At 40.5% G+C, this 20302-nt stretch overlaps 2 protein-coding genes and 1 long non-coding RNA gene across 3 annotated transcripts; 1 reads left to right on the top strand and 2 right to left on the bottom strand.

Moving 5' to 3' along the window:
- Positions 1-3953: 3953 nt before the first annotated feature.
- Positions 3954-7271, top strand: Pmi (Transmembrane protein Pmi). The gene is made up of 4 exons (XM_081992925.1): positions 3954-4170; positions 4226-4443; positions 4501-4613; positions 6938-7271. The coding sequence occupies exons 1-4, from the start codon at positions 4100-4102 to the stop codon at positions 7106-7108; spliced, it is 573 nt and encodes a 190-aa protein (XP_081849051.1). The 5' UTR covers positions 3954-4099; the 3' UTR covers positions 7109-7271.
- A 271-nt stretch (positions 7272-7542) lies between these two features.
- Positions 7543-16090, bottom strand: LOC145738066 (4'-phosphopantetheine phosphatase). Its single transcript, XM_081992919.1, has 5 exons — positions 15900-16090; positions 15573-15841; positions 12307-12652; positions 11274-11562; positions 7543-7764 (listed from the first exon to the last, which is right to left on the bottom strand). The coding sequence occupies exons 2-5, from the start codon at positions 15809-15811 to the stop codon at positions 7571-7573; spliced, it is 1068 nt and encodes a 355-aa protein (XP_081849045.1). The 5' UTR covers positions 15812-15841; positions 15900-16090; the 3' UTR covers positions 7543-7570.
- On the bottom strand, positions 11649-12300 carry LOC145738074 (uncharacterized). Its single transcript, XR_014180570.1, has 2 exons — positions 11836-12300; positions 11649-11761 (listed from the first exon to the last, which is right to left on the bottom strand). It is a non-coding gene; the product is annotated as an uncharacterized LOC145738074 (long non-coding RNA).
- Positions 16091-20302: the final 4212 nt, after the last annotated feature.

Here is a 20302-nt window from a genome sequence, read left to right as displayed (position 1 = left end):
GAGATACAGAATTGTGAAAATTGCAATGCAATTTTCAAAAAAAAGTCAAATATCTCGGAAACGGTTAGAGTTACAAACATTTTGCTAAGAATCAAAAATAAAGAGCAATTTAAGGCGAATATTTTGAGTTTTTTTTGGTTGCCGAAACCCAAAAAATAACCGAGATAGAGAATTTTCAAAATTTTCTGTACTTTTTTCCGTTCTGTAACCAGAAAATACTTAGGAAAACATTGAAATGTATTATACAAGTGTCAGTGGGGGGGTGACGGCTGTCAAATGTCAAAAAAAAAGTGACGTTTGACAGGTGACGTAGCGAGGCGGCGTTGCCGGTTGGCGCGTTGCTGCGCCCGAGTTGCCAGATTGGTGCTTAAAAAAAATGTCAAATATCTCGGAAACGGTTAGAGTTACGGACATTTTTCGAGAGACTAAAAATGTTTGGAATATTTTTTTGCACCTAAAAACAGCAAAAAAAACTGAGATTTAAAATTTAGAAAAAAAAATCAAAAAAGCTAATTATCTCAAAAACGGTAAGAGTTATGGAAATTTTATAGGAAAGCAAAAACAAAGAGCAGTCCAAAACGGATATTTTGAGTTTTTTCTGGTGGCTGAAATCCCGAAAATAACCGAGATACAGAATTTTGAAAATTGCAATGCAATTTTCAAAAAAAAATCAAATATCTCGGAAACGGTTAGAGTTACAAACATTTTGCTAAGAATCAAAAATAAAGAGCAATTTAAGGCGAATATTTTGAGTTTTTTTTGGTTGCCGAAACCCAAAAAATAACCGAGATAGAGAATTTTCAAAATTTTCTGTACTTTTTACGGTTCTGCAACCAGAAAATACTTAGGAAAACATTGAAATGTATTATACAAGTGTCAGTGGGGGGGTGACGGCTGTCAAACGTCAAAAAAAGTGACGTTTGACAGGTGACGTAGCGAGGCGGCGTTGCCGGTTGGCGCGTTGCCGCGCCCGAGTTGCCAGATTGGTGCTTAAAAAAAAATGTCAAATATCTCGGAAACGGTTAGAGTTACGGACATTTTGCGAGAGAGCAAAAATGTTTGAAATGTTTTTTTGCACCTAAAAACAGCAAAAAAAACTGAGATTTAAAATTTAGAAAAAAAAAACCAAAAAAGCTAATTATCTCAAAAACGGTAAGAGTTATGGAAATTTTATAGGAAAGCAAAAACAAAGAGCAGTCCAAAACGGATATTTTGAGTTTTTTTTGGTTGCTGAATCCCAAAAAATAACCGAGATACAGAATTTTGAAAATTGCAATGCAGTTTTTCAAAAAAAGTCAAATATCTCGGAAACGGTTAGAGTTACGGACATTTTTCGAGAGAGCAAAAATGTTTGGAATGCCTTTTTGCACCTAAAAACAGCAAAAAATAACCGAGATTCAAAATTTAGAAAATTTTTGAAACATTTTTCAAAAAAAAATCAAAAAAGCTAATTATTTCATAAACGGTTAGAGTTACAAACATTTTGCTTAGAATCAAAAATAAAGAGCAGTTTGAGAGGAATATTTTGAGTTTTTTTTGGTTGCTGAATCCCAAAAAATAACCGATATACAGAATTTTGAAAATTGCATTGCAATTTTTCGAAAAAAGTCAAATATCTCGAAAACGATTAGAGTTACAGAAATTTTTCATGAGACCAAAAATATTTGGAATGTTCTTTTTTACCTAAAAAAAGAGTGTTTAACCTAACCTAACTATCAAAGTTGTCAAAACTGTCAAAAAGACGAATATAACCCGACTTTTAAAAAACACTAAAAAAGTTAAAAAATAAAATAAATAAAAAAAATAAAAAAATAAATAAAAAGTAAAAAAAAATTAATTAATAAAAATTAAAAAAAAGTAAAAAAAAAACTAAAAAAATAAAAAATAAAAAATAAATAAATAAAAAATTTAAAAAAAATAAAAAAATAGTATAACCAAACTGTCAAAATATGCGGAACTGACAGAAAATGAAAGCTGACACTTTTAAGTATATTTTTGGTTCTAATGTCATTTTGACGTCAGCTGTGAAATACGAGAGTTATTCAAGGTCAAAGCAAAAATATTAGTCTGGAAAGTTTTGGTCAACTTTGACGCCCTCTAGCGGCCAAACGGTGCAACCGATTAACTTAAGAGGCCATATTTTATGAAAGCTGACACATTTGACTATCTTTTTTATTCTATGACATTTTGACGTCAGCTGTCAAATACGAGAGTTATTCAAGGTCAAAGCAAAAAGTGTCCAAAAACGTTGGTCTGGAAAGTTTGGTCAACTTTGACGCCCTCTAGCGGCCAAACGGTGCATCCGATTAACTTAAGCGGCCATATTTTCTGAAAGCTGACACTTTGAGCTACATTTTCACTTCTATGTCATTTTGACGTCAGCTGTCATATACGAGAGTTATTCAAGGTCAAAGAAAAAAATGTTGGTCTGGAAAGTTTGGTCAAATTTGACGCCCTCTAGCGGCCAAACGGTGCAACCGATTAACTTAAGCGGCCATATTTTCTGAAAGCTGACACTTTTGTCTATCTTTTCGCTTCAATGACATTTTGACGTCAGCTGTCAAATACGAGAGTTATTCAAGGTCAAAGCAAAAAGTGTCCAAAAACGTTTTTTCTCGAAAGTTTGGTCAACTTTGACGCCCTCTAGCGGCCAAACGGTGTAACCGATTAACTTAAGCGGCCATATTTTCTGAAAGCTGAAACTTTTGTCTATATTTTCGCTTCAATGACATTTTGACGTCAGCTGTCAAATACGAGAGTTATTCAAGGTCAAAGAAAAAAATGTTGGTCTGGAAAGTTTGGTCAACTTTGACGCCCTCTAGCGGCCAAACGGTGCAACCGATTAACTTAAGCGACCATATTTTCTGAAAGCTGACACTTTGAGCTACATTTTCACTTCTATGTCATTTTGACGTCAGCTGTCAAATACGAGAGTTATTCAAGGGCAAAGCTAAAAGTGTCCAAAAACGTTGGTCTGGAAAGTTTGGTTAACTTTGACGCCCTCTAGCGGCCAAACCGTGCAACCGATTAACTTAAGCGGCCATATTTTCTGAAAGCTGAAACTTTTGTCTATATTTTCGCTTCAATGACATTTTGACGTCAGCTGTCAAATACGCGAGTTATTCAAGGTCAAAGCAAAAAGTGTCCAAAAACGTTGGTCTGGAAAGTTTGGTCAACTTTGACGCTCTCTAGCGGCCAAACGGGGCAACCGACTAACTTAAGCGGCCATATTTTCTGAAAGCTGACACTCTGGACTATATTTTCGCTTCAATGACATTTTGACGTCAGTTGTCAAATACGAGAGTTATTCAAGGTCAAAGCTAAAAGTGTCCAAAAACGTTGGTCAGGAAAGTTTGGTCAACTTTGACGCCCTCTAGCGGCCAAACGGTGCATCCGATTTACTTAAGGGGCCATATTTTCTGAAAGCTGACACTTTTGTCTATCTTTTCGCTTCAATGACATTTTGACGTCAGCTGTCAAATACGAGAGTTATTCAAGGTCAAAGAAAAAAATGTTGGTCTGGAAATTTAGGTCAACTTTGACGCCCTCTAGCGGCCAAACGGTGCAACCGATTAACTTAAGCGGCCATATTTTCTGAAAGCTGACACTTTGGGCTACATTTTTGTTTCAGTGACATTTTGACGTCGGCCGTCAAATAAGAGAGTTATTCAAGGTCAAAGCAAAAATACAGTTAGGTTAGATTAAACCGTCTTTCTTTATTTTTTTTTTTTACAGCGAAAATAGTAAAAAAAAATATCTGTCACGTGACGATTTTCAATAATCAAATAAATATTTCAAAAAAAGTCACGTGATCACGTTTTTTTTAATGCCAATCCGGTATCCGCCGCACGGTCACGTGACTGTATAGTCGAAGCAACGTTTGGCAACGCAAACAAGAACCGGCAACAGCGCAATTCAACGTCACCTGTCAACTGTCGGCCCGTACTGTCACTAGTGTCAGTAAACTGTCACAAATTGGGGCCCCTGCTAAAAACCCGGAGAAAAACACCGTTTTCCTTAGATTTTCCAGTGAAAAAACCCGTAAAATTGATGCGGAACCGATTGGCCGCCATGTAAGTGGAATTTGGTACCGAAACGCATGTTTACGTCATCGCAAAGCGTCAGGAACGGGACAGCAAACATGGACGGGGGCGGAGACCGACCCGAACGGTTACAAAACCCACCAGGGCCCCATTGCTACCCCACTAAACCAGTCTTTTTTTAGGTTACACCCAAGCAACGTTGCCGTTATTCGGGAAATTTACGACGGACCCGATTCCCAAGACTACTTTGCCATGGAACTGGAAAAGGCTCTGGACGGTCGTTGTGCGATTATCGTGATTGAACCGTCCCGATTGGGGGACGAAACGGCCCGATGGATTACCGCCGGCAATGTTTTGCACAAAATCGCTGTGATTAGCGGACTGTCCAGTATAGTGGCCGGTCAGTACAACTCTTGCTCTCGTAAACATGGCAACCGTGTATTTGGGTGTGTTGTAGGGTTCGTCTGGCGTGACAACGTGGTCCCCCAGGCCCCCTTTGCCGTGTTCTCGGTGCTGTGCACCGGCCTGTACACCGCTTCCTGGCAGTTCGATCATTGCGTCAAATATCAGGTTAGTCTGGAAAATAGTTGCTCGGTACTCACTTTGACAGCCTTGTAACTCGGTTACTTTGACAGGTATCGAGTTGAATTTTTTACCAAAATGTAGCCCAGAGTGTTCTCTACAAACTGTCAAGTAACAAGTTTTTACGTCAAATGTCAATTAACTGAGTTATTTGAGGAAAACAAACGAGTTGCATTGAAAGGTTACGATTTGGATTCTAGTCACTTTGACAGCCAGTAACTCGGTTATTTTGACAGTTGGCGAGTTGATTTTTTTACCAAATTGTAGCCTAGAGTGTTCTCTACAAACTGTCAAGTAACAAGTTTTTACGTCAAATGTCAATTAACCGAGTTATTTGACGAAAACAAGTGAGTTGCATTGGAAGGTCATGATTTGGATTTTAGTCACTTTGACAGCCAGTAACTCGGTTATTTTGACAGGTATCATGTTGATTTTTTTGACAGATTGTAGCCTAGACTGTTCTCTACAAACTGTCAAGTAACAAGTTTTTATGTCAAATGTCAATTAACCGAGTTATTTGACGAAAACAAGTGAGTTGCATTGGAAGGTCATGATTTGGATTTTAGTCACTTTGACAGCCAGTAGCTCGGTTATTTTGACAGGTATCGTGTTGATTTTTTTGACAGATTGTAGCCTAGAGTGTTCTCTACAAACTGTCAAGTAACAAGTTTTTATGTCAAATGTCAATTAACCGAGTTATTTGACGAAAATAAGCGAGTTGCACTGGAAGTCACATCAAAAAACCATTTTAACCCTGAAAACAGTCACGTGACTATCAAAAAGCCATTTTAACCTCAAAAACAGTCACGTGACTATCGGAAAGCCATTTTAACCCTGAAAACAGTCACGTGACTATCGGAAAGCCATTTTAACCTCAAAAACAGTCACGTGACTATCGGAAAGCCATTTTAACCTCAAAAACAGTCACGTGACTATCGGAAAGCCATTTTAACCCTGAAAACAGTCACGTGACTATCGGAAAGCCATTTTAACCTCAAAAACAGTCACGTGACTATCGGAAAGCCATTTTAACCCTGAAAACAGTCACGTGACTATCGGAAAGCCATTTTAACCTCAAAAACAGTCACGTGACTATCGGAAAGCCATTTTAACCCTGAAAACAGTCACGTGACTATCGGAAAGCCATTTTAACCTCAAAAACAGTCACGTGACTATCGGAAAGCCATTTTAACCCTGAAAACAGTCACGTGACTATCGGAAAGCCATTTTAACCTCAAAAACAGTCACGTGACTATCGGAAAGCCATTTTAACCTCAAAAACAGTCACATGACTATCAGAAAGCCATTTTAACCCTGAAAACAGTCACGTGACTATCGGAAAGCCATTTTAACCTCAAAAACAGTCACGTGACTATCGGAAAGCCATTTTAACCCTGAAAACAGTCACGTGACTATCGGAAAGCCATTTTAACCCTGAAAACAGTCACGTGACTGTCAGAAAGCCATTTTAACCCTGAAAACAGTCACGTGACTATCAGAAAGCCATTTTAACCTCAAAAACAGTCACGTGACTATCGGAAAGCCATTTTAACCTCAAAAACAGTCACGTGACTATCGGAAAGCCATTTTAACCCTGAAAACAGTCACGTGACTGTCAGAAAGCCATTTTAACCTCAAAAATAGTCACGTGACTAGCAGAAAGCTATTTTAACCTCAAAAATAGTCACGTGACTATCAGAAAGCCATTTTAACCCTGAAAACAGTCACGTGACTATCAAAAAGCCATTTTAACCTCAAAAACAGTCACGTGACTATCAAAAAGCTATTTTAACCTCAAAAATAGTCACGTGACTATCAGAAAGCCATTTTAACCCTGAAAACAGTCACGTGACTATCAAAAAGCCATTTTAACCTCAAAAACAGTCACGTGACTATCAGAAAACCATTTTAACCCTGAAAACAGTCACGTGACTATCAGAAAGCCATTTTAACCTTAAAAATAGTCACGTGACTATTAGAACGTCAATTTAACCTTGAAAACAGTCACGTGACTATCAGGAATACATTTTAGAGTTGAAAACAGTCACGTGACTATCAGAACGTCAATTTAACCTCAAAAACAGTCACGTGACTATTAGACAGCCATTTTAATTTTAAAAACAGTCACGTGACTACCAGAAAACTATTTTAACCTTGAAAAAAGTCACGTGACTATCAGAAAGTCAATTTTACCTTGAAAACAGTCACGTGACTATCGGAAAGCCAATTTAACCCTAAAAATAGTCACGCGCTTGTCATTTGTCAGTCGCGATTGTCATTTGTCATAATTTGACGTGTTTCACTTGTTCAAGGTGGAACGTGATCCGAAACGATTGGCCAGACTGCCGATACTCGGCGCTTTGACAGCCGCCTCTCCCGTCGTGTTGGTGCGCAAAAATGACAGTCGACGCAACGCGCTGCATTGCGGCGTGTCATTGTTCGCGGCCGCGTTGTGCGCGTACCGGCTGTGTTACGTCAAATAGTTTTGACAGTTGTAGCCGCCATGTTGGTTTTTTGTTTCGGGCTTGTTCGTGTTTCGTTCGGACTCCGGTTCTTCCGGTGCCGAACGAGTTTGTGTAGATAATTTGTTTGTTTTGTTTTTGTTCCACTACCGAATAATAAAGGAATTAGTATTTGTCGTTTTATTTTGACTTTGACAGTTACAACCTTCACTTTTTTGGCTCACCCTGTACACTGGAAGCCTCCAAGGTGATTTTCCATTACACCACTAGAAAGAGGAGGAAAACTGGGATTTTTTGAGTGGTTTCTCGTTTCGGTATCTCGAAAACTGGCCGAGATATTGACAGTCAAAGTTTTAAGGCACCCAAAATGGATTTCAGGAAATATCTACTAAACTAGAAGAGATACGGAAAAATCTCAAAAACCGCAGGAAAGAGGAGCAAAAAAACGCCACAAATCAGGTACTTTGGTCGCTATTAATGTATTTACAATGTTGCCGGTTCGTATTTGAAAATGACGCTGTACTGATTGGCGCCCAGACTTTTCGCCAACCAATCGTTCTTCAGCACCGCCATCTTGACGCTGTCGACGGCGAATTCGGCGTCGAAATTCGTGTGCACGCACCTGCCCATCCCCTCCAGCACCACCAAATCCGAATCCGTCATCAGGTCGCACAATTCTGTCAAAAATAAAAAAATTTCTGTCAAAAATCAAAATTCTGCGCTTGTCATTTGTCAGTCGCGCTTGTCATTTGTCACTCGCACTTGTCATTTGTCAGTCGCGCTTGTCATTTGTCCATCGCGCTTGTCATTTGTCAGTCGCGCTTGTCATTTGTCCATCGCGCTTGTCATTTTGTCAGTCGCGCTTGTCATTTGTCACTCGCACTTGTCATTTTGTCAGTCGCGCTTGTCATTTGTCCGTCGCGCTTGTCATTTGTCAGTCGCGCTTGTCATTTGTCAGTCGCGCTTGTCATTTGTTCGTCGCGCTTGTCATTTGTCAGTCGCGCTTGTCATTTGTCCGTCGCGCTTGTTATTTGTCACTCACGCTTCAGTCGCGCTTGTCATTTGTCAGTCGCGCTTGTCATTTGTCCGTCGCACTTGTCATTTGTCCGTCGCGCTTGTCATTTTGTCAGTCGAGCTTGTCATTTGTCAGTCGCGCTTGTTATTTGTCACTCACGCTTCAGTCGCGCTTGTCATTTGTCAGTCGCGCTTGTCATTCGTCCGGCGCGCTTGTCATTTGTCAGTCGCGCTTGTCATTTGTCAGTCGCGCTTGTCATTTGTCAGTCGCGCTTGTCATTTGTCAGTCGCGCTTGTCATTTGTCACTCGCACTTGTCATTTTGTCAGTCGCGCTTGTTATTTGTCACTCGCGGTTCAGTCGCGCTTGTCATTTGTCAGTCGCGCTTGTCATTTGTCCGTCGCACTTGTCATTTGTTCGTCACGCTTGTCATTTGTCAGTCGCGCTTGTCATTTTGTCAGTCGCGCTTGTTATTTGTCACTCACGCTTCAGTCGCGCTTGTCATTTGTCAGTCGCGCTTGTCATTTGTCCGTCGCACTTGTCATTTGTCCGTCGCGCTTGTCATTTTGTCAGTCGAGCTTGTCATTTGTCAGTCGCGCTTGTTATTTGTCACTCACGCTTCAGTCGCGCTTGTCATTTGTCAGTCGCGCTTGTCATTCGTCCGGCGCGCTTGTCATTTGTCAGTCGCGCTTGTTATTTGTCACTCACGCTTCAGTCGCGCTTGTCATTTGTCAGTCGCGCTTGTCATTCGTCCGGCGCGCTTGTCATTTGTCAGTCGCGCTTGTCATTCGTCAGTCGCGCTTGTCATTTGTCCGTCGCGCTTGTCATTTTGTCAGTCGCGCTTGTTATTTGTCACTCACGCTTCAGTCGCGCTTGTCATTTGTCAGTCGCGCTTGTCATTCGTCCGGCGCGCTTGTCATTTGTCAGTCGCGCTTGTCATTTGTCAGTCGCGCTTGTCATTTGTCCGTCGCGCTTGTCATTTTGTCAGTCGCGCTTGTTATTTGTCACTCACGCTTCAGTCGCGCTTGTCATTTGTCAGTCGCGCTTGTCATTCGTCCGGCGCGCTTGTCATTTGTCAGTCGCGCTTGTCATTTGTCAGTCGCGCTTGTCATTTGTCCGTCGCGCTTGTCATTTTGTCAGTCGCGCTTGTCATTTGCCGATCGCGCTTGTCATTTGTCACTCGCACTTGTCATTTTGTCAGTCGCGCTTGTTATTTGTCACTCGCGGTTCAGTCGCGCTTGTCATTTGTCAGTCGCGCTTGTCATTTGTCCGTCGCACTTGTCATTTGTTCGTCGCGCTTGTCATTTTGTCAGTCGCGCTTGTTATTTGTCACTCACGCTTCAGTCGCGCTTGTCATTTGTCCGGCGCGCTTGTCATTTGTCAGTCGCGATTGTCATTTGTCCGTCGCACTTGTCATTTGTCCGTCGCGCTTGTCATTTGTCCGTCGCGCTTGTCATTTCTCACTCGCGCTTGTCATATGTCCGTCGCGCTTGTCATTTTGTCAGTCGAGCTTGTCATTTGTCAGTGGCGCTTGTCATTTGTCCGTCGCGCTTGTCATTTGTCAGTCGCGCTTGTCATTTTGTCAGTCGCGCTTGTTATTTGTCACTCACGCTTCAGTCGCGCTTGTCATTCGTCCGGCGCGCTTGTCATTTGTCAGTCGCGCTTGTCATTTGTCCGTCGCGCTTGTCATTTTGTCAGTCGCGCTTGTCATTTGTCCGTCGCGCTTGTCATTTTGTCAGTCGCGCTTGTCATTTGTCACTCGCACTTGTCATTTTGTCAGTCGCACTTGTCATTTTGTCAGTCGCGCTTGTTATTTGTCACTCGCGGTTCAGTCGCGCTTGTCATTTGTCAGTCGCGCTTGTCATTTGTCCGTCGCGCTTGTTATTTGTCACTCACGCTTCAGTCGCGCTTGTCATTTGTCCGGCGCGCTTGTCATTTGTCAGTCGCGCTTGTCATTTGTCCGTCGCACTTGTCATTTGTCCGTCGCGCTTGTCATTTTGTCAGTCGAGCTTGTCATTTGTCAGTCGCGCTTGTCATTTTGTCAGTCGCGCTTGTCATTTGCCGATCGCGCTTGTCATTTGTCACTCGCACTTGTCATTTTGTCAGTCGCGCTTGTTATTTGTCACTCGCGGTTCAGTCGCGCTTGTCATTTGTCAGTCGCGCTTGTCATTTGTCCGTCGCACTTGTCATTTGTTCGTCGCGCTTGTCATTTTGTCAGTCGCGCTTGTTATTTGTCACTCACGCTTCAGTCGCGCTTGTCATTTGTCCGGCGCGTTTGTCATTTGTCAGTCGCGATTGTCATTTGTCCGTCGCACTTGTCATTTGTCCGTCGCGCTTGTCATTTGTCCGTCGCGCTTGTCATTTGTAACTCGCGCTTGTCATTTTGTCAGTAGAGCTTGTCATTTGTCAGTCGCGCTTGTCATTTGTCCGTCGCGCTTGTCATTTGTCAGTCGCGCTTGTCATTTGTCCGTCGCGCTTGTCATTTGTCACTCGCGCTTGTCATTTGTCCGTCGCGCTTGTCATTTTGTCAGTCGAGCTTGTCATTTGTCAGTGGCGCTTGTCATTTGTCCGTCGCGCTTGTCATTTGTCAGTCGCGCTTGTCATTTTGTCAGTCGCGCTTGTTATTTGTCACTCACGCTTCAGTCGCGCTTGTCATTTGTCAGTCGCGCTTGTCATTCGTCCGGCGCGCTTGTCATTTGTCAGTCGCGCTTGTCATTTGTCCGTCGCGCTTGTCATTTTGTCAGTCGCGCTTGTCATTTGCCGATCGCGCTTGTCATTTGTCACTCGCACTTGTCATTTTGTCAGTCGCGCTTGTTATTTGTCACTCGCGGTTCAGTCGCGCTTGTCATTTGTCAGTCGCGCTTGTCATTTGTCCGTCGCACTTGTCATTTGTTCGTCGCGCTTGTCATTTTGTCAGTCGCGCTTGTTATTTGTCACTCACGCTTCAGTCGCGCTTGTCATTTGTCCGGCGCGCTTGTCATTTGTCAGTCGCGCTTGTCATTTGTCCGTCGCACTTGTCATTTGTCCGTCGCGCTTGTCATTTTGTCAGTCGAGCTTGTCATTTGTCACTCGCGCTTGTCATTTGTCAGTCGCGCTTGTCATTTGTCCGTCGCGCTTGTCAATTGTCCAAAATCAAAATTTAAATGACAGACAATTCAAAATGGCCGCCTCACCTGTCGGTAAACTTTTCAGATCCAGACACGGTCCCCGTTGGCCGTTTGCGGCGGCCGTCAGTCGGCCGTCGGCCATGGCCGCTCTCAAAATGGCGCAGTGTTGCGCCGCGCTCGCGCAGTACCCGCTCAGTTCCGCGTGCGTGACGTCGTTGAGGGCGGGTGACGTGTTGGCGGTCAGTATGACGTCGGTGCCCATTCGTAGGAGTTCGCGCACGAACGGCAACATGCCGAGCACGAAATCGACGCCCGCGTTATCGACAAACACGACGGCCCTTTTGAAAGCGCCCGCCTGCAAATCGACACTTTTGGGAATTATCGACAGTTGTTGCCACGTGACTTGTAAAACACTATTTTCTTGAACGGTCACGTGACAATTTTCTTTATTTATTTTAATTTTTTACTTTTTTTATTTTTTATTTATTTATTCTTTTTTATTTATTTTTTACTTTTTTTTATTTATTTTTTTATTGCCCTGCCAATGCCCATGCCTTTTTTTTATTTTTTATTAATTTATTTTTTTTTTAGTTTATTTTTACTTTTTCATTTATTTTTTATTTTTTACTTTTTTTTTATTTTTTATTAATTTATTTTAGTTTATTTTTACTTTATTATTTATTTTTTATGTTTTACTTTTTTTTATTTTTTGTTATTTTTTTTTACTTTTTTATTTTTTTAAGTTTTTTTTTTTTTTTTTTGACATTCGGGTTAGATTCGTCTTTTTGACAACTTTGACAGTTAGGTTAGGTTAAACCCTCTTTTTTAAGGTTTTTTGACAGTTCTCTAACCGTTTTCGAAATATTTGACATTTTTTGAAAAATTGCATTGCAATTTTCAAAACTCCGTATCTCGGTTATTTTCGGGATTTCAGCAACCGGAAAAAACTCAAAATATTTAGCTTTGAACGCTCTTTCTTTTTGCTCTCTTGTAAAATTCTCGTAACCCTAACCGTTTCCGAGATATTGAACTTTTTTGATTTTTTTTCGAGTGGCCTCTCCAGTCACTCGTCGCTTAGTCAACGACCGCGCATACTCACGCTCAATCGATCGATCCACGCGTCCAAATCGTCGACAAACCACGGCCGCCTCTCGATCGTCTCCATGGCATCTGTCAAACCGTAAGTGGGCGTGGTCTCCAGCATTCGACTGACGGCCGCGCTGCCCCAATCAAACACGTTCCCGGCCAACGCCCCCTCGATCAGCTGCCGCCATTTGTCCGCGAAATCCAAGATGGCGTCCAACGTTGCGATTCGCGCGCCGAAACGCGTCAGCGCCCGCTCCGTTTCCGCCTCCTTTTGCGTGCGCCACGCGTCCTCGAAATGGACGCGCAAATTAGCCTCGTTGTAGTCGAGCAACGTGCGCACGCTCAACGGCGTCAGCGTGCTGCAATTGAGACACGTCAAAATTAACTGTCATTTTTGGAAACTGCAGGAAATTCCCTTTAAAATGAGGTGCAACATCGTTTTTTGACAGGAAATTCAAAATGGCGGCCCGGGACGCCATTTTGTCTGTCATTTTCTGAATCTACCGGAAATACCCTTTAAAATGAGGTGCAACATCGTTTTTTGACAGAAAATTCAAAATGGCGGCCCAGAACGCCATTTTGTCTGTCATTTGCTGAAACTACCGGAAATTTCCTTTAAAATGAGGTGCCACATCGTTTTTTGACAGAAAATTCAAAATGGCGGCCCGGGACGCCATTTTGTCTGTCATTTCTGGAAACTACCGAAAATTTCCTTTAAAATGAGGTGCGACATCGTTTTTTGACAGAAAATTCAAAATGGCGGCCTTGGACGCCATTTTGTTTGTCATTTTCGGAAAGTATCAGAAATTCCCTTTAAAATGAGGTGCAACATCGTTTTTTGACAGAAAATTCAAAATGGCGGCCTTGGACGCCATTTTGCCTGTCATTTTCTGAATCTACGCGAAATTTCCTTTAAAATGAGGTGCAACATCGTTTTTTGACAGAAAATTCAAAATGGCGGCCTTGGACGCCATTTTGCCTGTCATTTTCGGAAACTACCGGAAATTCACTTTAAAACGAGGTGCAACATTGTTTTTTGACAGAAAATTCAAAATGGCGGCCCGGGACGCCATTTTGTCTGTCATTTTCTGAATCTACCGGAAATTTCCTTTAAAATGAGGTGCGATATCGTTTTTTGACAGAAAATTCAAAATGGCGGCCCGGGACGCCATTTTGTCTGTCATTTCCGGAAACTACCGGAAATTTCCTTTAAAATGAGGTGCAACATCGTTTTTTGACAGAAAATTCAAAATGGCGGCCTTGGACGCCATTTTGTCTGTCATTTTCGGAAACTACCGGAAATTTCCTTTAAAATGAGGTGCAACATCGTTTTTTGGCAGAAAATTCAAAATGGCGGCCTTGGACGCCATTTTGTTTGTCATTTCCGGAAACTACCGGAAATTTCCTTTAAAATGAGGTGCAACATCGTTTTTTGACAGAAAATTCAAAATGGCGGCCTTGGACGCCATTTTGTCTGTCATTTTCGGAAACTACCGGAAATTTCCTTTAAAATGAGGTGCAACATCGTTTTTTGACAGAAAATTCAAAATGGCGGCCTTGGACGCCATTTTGTTTGTCATTTCCGGAAACTACCGGAAATTTCCTTTAAAATGAGGTGCAACATCGTTTTTTGACAGAAAATTCAAAATGGCGGCCTTGGACGCCATTTTGTTTGTCATTTCCGGAAACTACCGGAAATTTCCTTTAAAATGAGGTGCCACATCGTTTTTTGACAGAAAATTCAAAATGGCGGCCTTGGACGCCATTTTGTTTGTCATTTCCGGAAACTACCGGAAATTTCCTTTAAAATGAGGTGCAACATCGTTTTTTGACAGAAAATTCAAAATGGCGGCCTTGGACGCCATTTTGTTTGTCATTTCCGGAAACTACCGGAAATTTCCTTTAAAATGAGGTGCCACATCGTTTTTTGACAGGGAATTCAAAATGGCGGCCTCGGACGTCGATTTCCTAGTCACTTTAGTTTTCACCCGCCATGGAGGCATTTATGACGTCACGATGACGTGTAATTTGACAGTTCAGGTCACGTGATGTGGTTTTGTCAAATTAAACACGTCAACAACTGTCAAAATTATATAAACACAGTGGCTGTCAAACAAAATGAAAGCCGCATTCGTTTCCAGACTCCCTTTGACGCTCTCTAGCGGCCAAACGGTGCAACCTATTAACTTAAATTGTCACATTTTCTGAAAGCTGACACTTTTGACTATATTTTTGATTCTATGTCATTTTGACGTCAGCTGTCAAATGCGAGAGTTATTCAAGGTCAAAGCAAAAAGTGTCTAAAAATGTTGGTCAGGAAAGTTTAGCCAACTTTGACGCCCTCTAGCGGCCAAACGGTGCAACCGATTAACTTAAGCGGCCATATTTTCTGAAAGCTGACACTTTTGTCTATCTTTTCGCTTCAATGACATTTTAACGTCAACTGTCAAAAACGAGAGTTATTCAAGGTCAAAGCAAAAAGTGTCCAAAAACGTTGGTCTGGAAAGTTTGGTTAACTTTGACGCACTCTAGCGGCCAAACGGTGCAACCTATTAACTTAAATTGTCACATTTTCTGAAAGCTGACACTTTTGACTACATTTTTGCTTCAATGACATTTTGACGTCAGCTGTCAAATACGAGAGTTATTCAAGGTCAAAGCAAAAATGTCGCTCTGGGAAATTTAGGTCAAATTTGACGCCCTCTAGCGGCCAAAACGGTGCATCTAAAAATTTCCAAAACCTTCCAGAACCTAATAAAAGTCTCTGGAATCTTCGAAAAACCGTCTAGAACTGTCTGGACTCTGCTAGAATATACCAGAACCTTTTAAAAGTACACGAAACCTTCTAGAACAATCCGAATCAATCGAAGAACGTTTTAAAAGTTCCTGGACGCTTCTAGAAAATTCCGTAAAAACTGCGTAATTTGACAGTTCAGGTCACGCGATGTGGTTTTGTCAAATTAAACACGTCATCAACTGTCAAAAAATTATTTAAAACACAGCGGCTGTCAAACAAAACGAAAGTTGCATACGTTTCCAGGCCCGCTGGATGGGGCAAAGAGCGTTTTTGACACGTCACGATGACGGGTAATTTGACAGTTTAGGTCACGTGATGAGGTTTTGTCAAACTGTACACGTCAAGAACGCTCTGCCCCATCCAGGGGGCCTGGAAACAAATGGGGCTTTCGTTTTGTTTGACAGCCGCTGTGTTTTAAATAATTTTGACAGTTTGGGGTGTCCGAGCAGTGTTGCCAATTGGTTAACAAAGTACCCACTTACCGGGGATCGGATTTGATTCGTTCGACCAGTCGCTGGAACTGCTGCAGGCACGATTGGGCATTTTCGGTGGCTCGGGGGTGGTTGGGGTTCAGTTCGGCCGCCTTGTCCACAAATTTGGCAACGGTGCCCTCCAGGGCGTACAACCAATACTCCCTGGCCCCCTCGTCGATGGACAGATCCTGGATATCGGGAGTGTACGAGCCGGGATCTTTCAGTAGGGGGCAAACTCCAGTATTCATGTTATTTTCGCGTAATTTGCTGGCAAATAACTAAAAATAAACGCAAAATCACCGCTTTCCGTGTTATCAGAGCTGCTTGTTTACTCACTTGATGCACATTGGGTGGAACAAAAGCCCGGGCGGGATCAATCAAAGTAAACAGATGGGAATGGGCATTGTTTTGGGCGGGCAAACAATGAACAATTAACAATTTGCCCCTAAAAGCCTAAAACAAACGGTAAAGTGGGGAAAAAAGTGCTGAAAACGCGACGATAACAAACACTTGTCAAGGCTGGACGAAAACAAACAAAGGGGCACTGTCAAAGAAACGTCACCCCCGCTGACAAGTGACAGTTGAAGGGGGATGCGCGCGGACCGAAACCAAAATGGCCGCTGGAGGACACACCAACCATAATTCCGCGTTGCAGGTTTGTTTTCCGTGTTTTTTTTTGTTTTTTCAATTTTGGAATTTCCTAGAAGCGTCCAGAAAATTTGAAAAACATTTTAGAATGTTCTAGATGACTTTATAATGCTCTAGAAGGTTTTATATACTTTAAGGCGATTCTGGAATGTTCCAGAAAATTTTATAATTTCCTAGAAGCTCTCGAGAGCTTCTAAAACATTCTAGAAAGTTATAAAGTGTTTTTTCGATGGTTTCGGAATTTTCTAGAAGCGTCCAGGAACTTGTAAAACGTTCTAGATTAATTCAGATTGTTCTAGAAGGTTTTATGTACTTCTAAAAGGTTCTGGTATATTCTAGAAGAGTCCAGACAGTTCTAGATGGTTTTTAGAAGATTCTAGAGACTTTTATTAGGTTCTGGAAGGTTTTGGAAGTTTTTAGATGCACCGTTTGGCCGCTAGAGGGCGTCAAATTCGACCTAAATTTCCAGACCAACGTTTTTGCTTTGACCTTGAATAACTTTCGTATTTGACAGCTGACGTCAAAATGTCATTGAAGCGAAAAGATAGACAAAAGTGTCAGCTTTCAGAAAATATGGCCGCTTAAGTTAATCGGTTGCACCGTTTGGCCGCTAGAGGGCGTCAAAGTTGATCAAACTTTCCTGACCCACATTTTTGGACACTTTTTGCTTTGACCTTGAATAACTCTCGTATTTGACAGCTGACGTCAAAATGTCATTGAAGCAAAAATGTAGCGCAAAGTGTCAGCTTTCAGAAAATATGGCCGCTTAAGTTAATCGGTAACACCATTTGGCCGCTAGAGGGCGTCAAATTTGACCTAACCTTCCAGACTAACGTTTTTGGACACTTTTTGTTTTGACTTTGAATAACTCTCGTATTTGACAGCTGACGTCAAAATGACATAGAAGCAAAAAGAGAGTCAAAAGTGTCAGCTTTCATTTTCTGTCAGTTCCGTGTATTTTGACAGTTTAGTTACACTATTTAGACTATTTTTTTTTTTCATTTTTTTAGTTTTTTTTTTACTTTTATTTATTTATTTTTTTTCATTTTTTTAGTTTTTTTTATTTTTTATTTCTTTATTTTTTTTTTATTTTTTTTTTTTTTTAAACTTTTTTAGTTTTTTTTTTGACAGTCGGGTTAGATTCGTCTTTTTGACAGTTTTGACAGTTAGATGAGGTTAAACCCTTTTTTTTAAGTTTTTTTTTGAGATATTTATGTTTTTTAACTTTTTTTGAAAACCGTTTCAAAAATCTTCCAAATTTTGAATTTCGATTATTTTTTGCTGTTTTTAGATGAAAAAAAGCATTCCACAAACAAAGGGGCACTGTCAAAGAAACGTCACCCGCTGACAAGTGACAGTTGAAGGGGGATGCGCGCGGACTGAAACCAAAATGGCCGCTGGAGGACACACCAACCATAATTCCGCGTTGCAGGTTTGTTTTCGGTGTTTTTTTTTGTTTTTTCAATTTTGGAATTTCCTAGAAGCGTCCAGAAAATTTGAAAAACATTTTATAATGCTCTAGAAGGTTTTATGTACTTTAAAGAGATTCTGGAATGTTCTAGATGATTTTACGAGCTTCTAGAGCATTTTAGTGACTTTCAGCAGAATCTGGAATGTTCCAGAAAGTTTTATAATTTCCTAGAAGCTCTCGAGAGCTTCTAAAACATTCTAGAAAGTTATAAAGTGTTTTTTCGATGGTTTCGGAATTTTCTAGAAGCGTCCAGGAACTTGTAAAACGTTCTAGATTAATTCAGATTGTTCTAGAAGGTTTTATGTACTTCTAAAAGGTTCTGGTATATTCTAGAAGAGTCCAGACAGTTCTAGATGGTTTTTAGAAGATTCTAGAGACTTTTATTAGGTTCTGGAAGGTTTTAGAAATTTTTAGATGCACCGTTTGGCCGCTAGAGGGCGTCAAATTCGACCAAACTTTCCAGACCAACGTTTTTGCTTTGACCTTGAATAACTTTCGTATTTGACAGCTGACGTCAAAATGACATAGAATCAAAAATATAGTCAAAAGTGTCAGCTTTCAGAAAATGTGACAATTTAAGTTAATAGGTTGCACCGATTGGCCGCTAGAGGCCGTCAAAGTTGGCTAAACTTTCCTGACCAACATTTTTGGACACTTTTTGCTTTGACCTTGAATAACTCTCGTATTTGACAGCTGACGTCAAAATGTCATTGAAGCGAAAAGATAGACAAAAGTGTCAGCTTTCAGAAAATATGGCCGCTTAAGTTAATCGGTTGCTACGTTTGGCCGCTAGAGGGCGTCAAAGTTGACCAAAATTTTCCAGACCAACGTTTTTGCTTTGAACTTGAATAACTCTCCTATTTGACAGCTTACGTCAAAATGACGTTAGAACCAAAAATATAGTTAAAAGTGACAGCTTTCATTTTCTGTCAGATTCATATATTTTGACAATTTGGTTAGACTATTTAGACTATTTTTTTTTTTTTATTATTTTTTTTTTTACGTTGTTTTTTTGGTAAAAAAGAGCATTCCAAACATTTTTGGTCTCTCGAAAAATGTCCGTAACTCTAACCGTTTCCGAGATATTTGACGTTTTTTTCAAAAATTGCATTGCAATTTTCAAAATTCTGTATCTCGGTTAATTTTAGGATTTCAGCAACCAAAAAAAACTCAAAATATTTGTCTTGGACTGCTGTTTATTTTTGCTTTCATATAAAATTTTCGTAACTCTAACCGTTTTTGAGATAATACACTTTTTTAATTTTTTTTTTTTTAATTTTTCAAAAATTTTCTAAATTTTGATCCTAGGATTTTTTTGCTGTTTTTAGGTGCAAAAAAACGTTCCAAACATTTTTGGTCTCTTGAAAAATGTTTGTAACTCTAACCGTTTTCGAGATATTGGACTTTTTTTGAAAAATTTTGAAAATTCTGTATCTCGGTTATTTTTTGGGTTTAAGCAAATAAAAAAAACTCAAAATATTCGTCTCGAATTGCTCTTTATTTTTGATTCTTAGCAAAATTTTTGTTACTCTAACCGTTTCCGAGATATTTGACATTTTTTGAAAAATTTTGAAAATTCTGTATCTCGGTTATTTTTCGGGTTTCGACAATCAAAAAAAAACTCAAAATATTCGTCTCAAATTGCTCTTTATTTTTGATTCTTAGCAAAATTTTTGTAACTCTAACCGTTTCCGAGATAATTGACTTTTTTTGAAAAATTTTGAAAATTCTGTATCTCGGTTATTTTTTGGGATTCAGCAACCAAAAAAAAACTCAAAATATTTGTATTTGACTACTCTTGGTTTTTGCTTTCATAAAAAATGTCCGTAACTCTAACCGTTTTGGAGATATTTAACTTTTTTTATTTTTTTTTTGAAAACTGCTTCAAAAATCTTCTAAATTTTGAATCTCGATTATTTTTTGGTGTTTTCAGGTGCAACAAAGCACTCCAAACATGTTTGATCTCTTGCAAAATTTCCGTAACTCTAACCGTTTTTGAGATATTTATCTCGAAGGTTTCAGCAATTCCTAGATGATTTTAAAACACTCTAGAAGATTCTAGAAGATTTTAGAATGCGTTAGAAGGTTCTAGAATTAGGGCGAAAGGGTTTTGACAGTTGTGACAGCTGTCACGTGACGCGAGCGACGCATTTGAGTGTCACGCAGTTTTTCACACAAAAAAAAATCCCAAAAAATAAAGTTTCTCGAACCGAGTGACAGATACGTCAAATCTGACAGCTGGAATGGATTCCCCGTCCCCGAGTTAGTCGAAAACGAGTACCATGAAGCCTGGGCTATTTCAATCCAAAATGGCGGAAATTGCAAATGGCGTCTCTGGGCGCCATTTTGACTTTTTCCTAAAAAATCGTGATTATACTCGTTTTCGACTAATTCGGGGTCAGGGAATTCAGTGGTGACGTTCATTTTTTTCTAACTTTTTTTCCTAACCGGAATTTTGCCGAAAAATCAAGTTACGCGAACTGGGTGACAGTTACTGTCATTTTGACAGCTGGAATGGATTCCCCGTCCCCGAGTTAGTCGAAAACGAGTACCATCAAGCCTGGGCTATTTCAATCCAAAATGGCGGAAATTGCAAATGGCGTCTCTGGGCGCCATTTTG

The sequence above is a fragment of the Ips typographus genome, linkage group LG15 (assembly GCF_016097725.1).
Source record: "Ips typographus isolate SLU linkage group LG15, UJ_Ityp_2.0, whole genome shotgun sequence".
Taxonomy (NCBI): Eukaryota; Metazoa; Arthropoda; class Insecta; order Coleoptera; family Curculionidae; genus Ips; species Ips typographus.
This window is presented reverse-complemented; position numbering and strand designations above follow the sequence as displayed.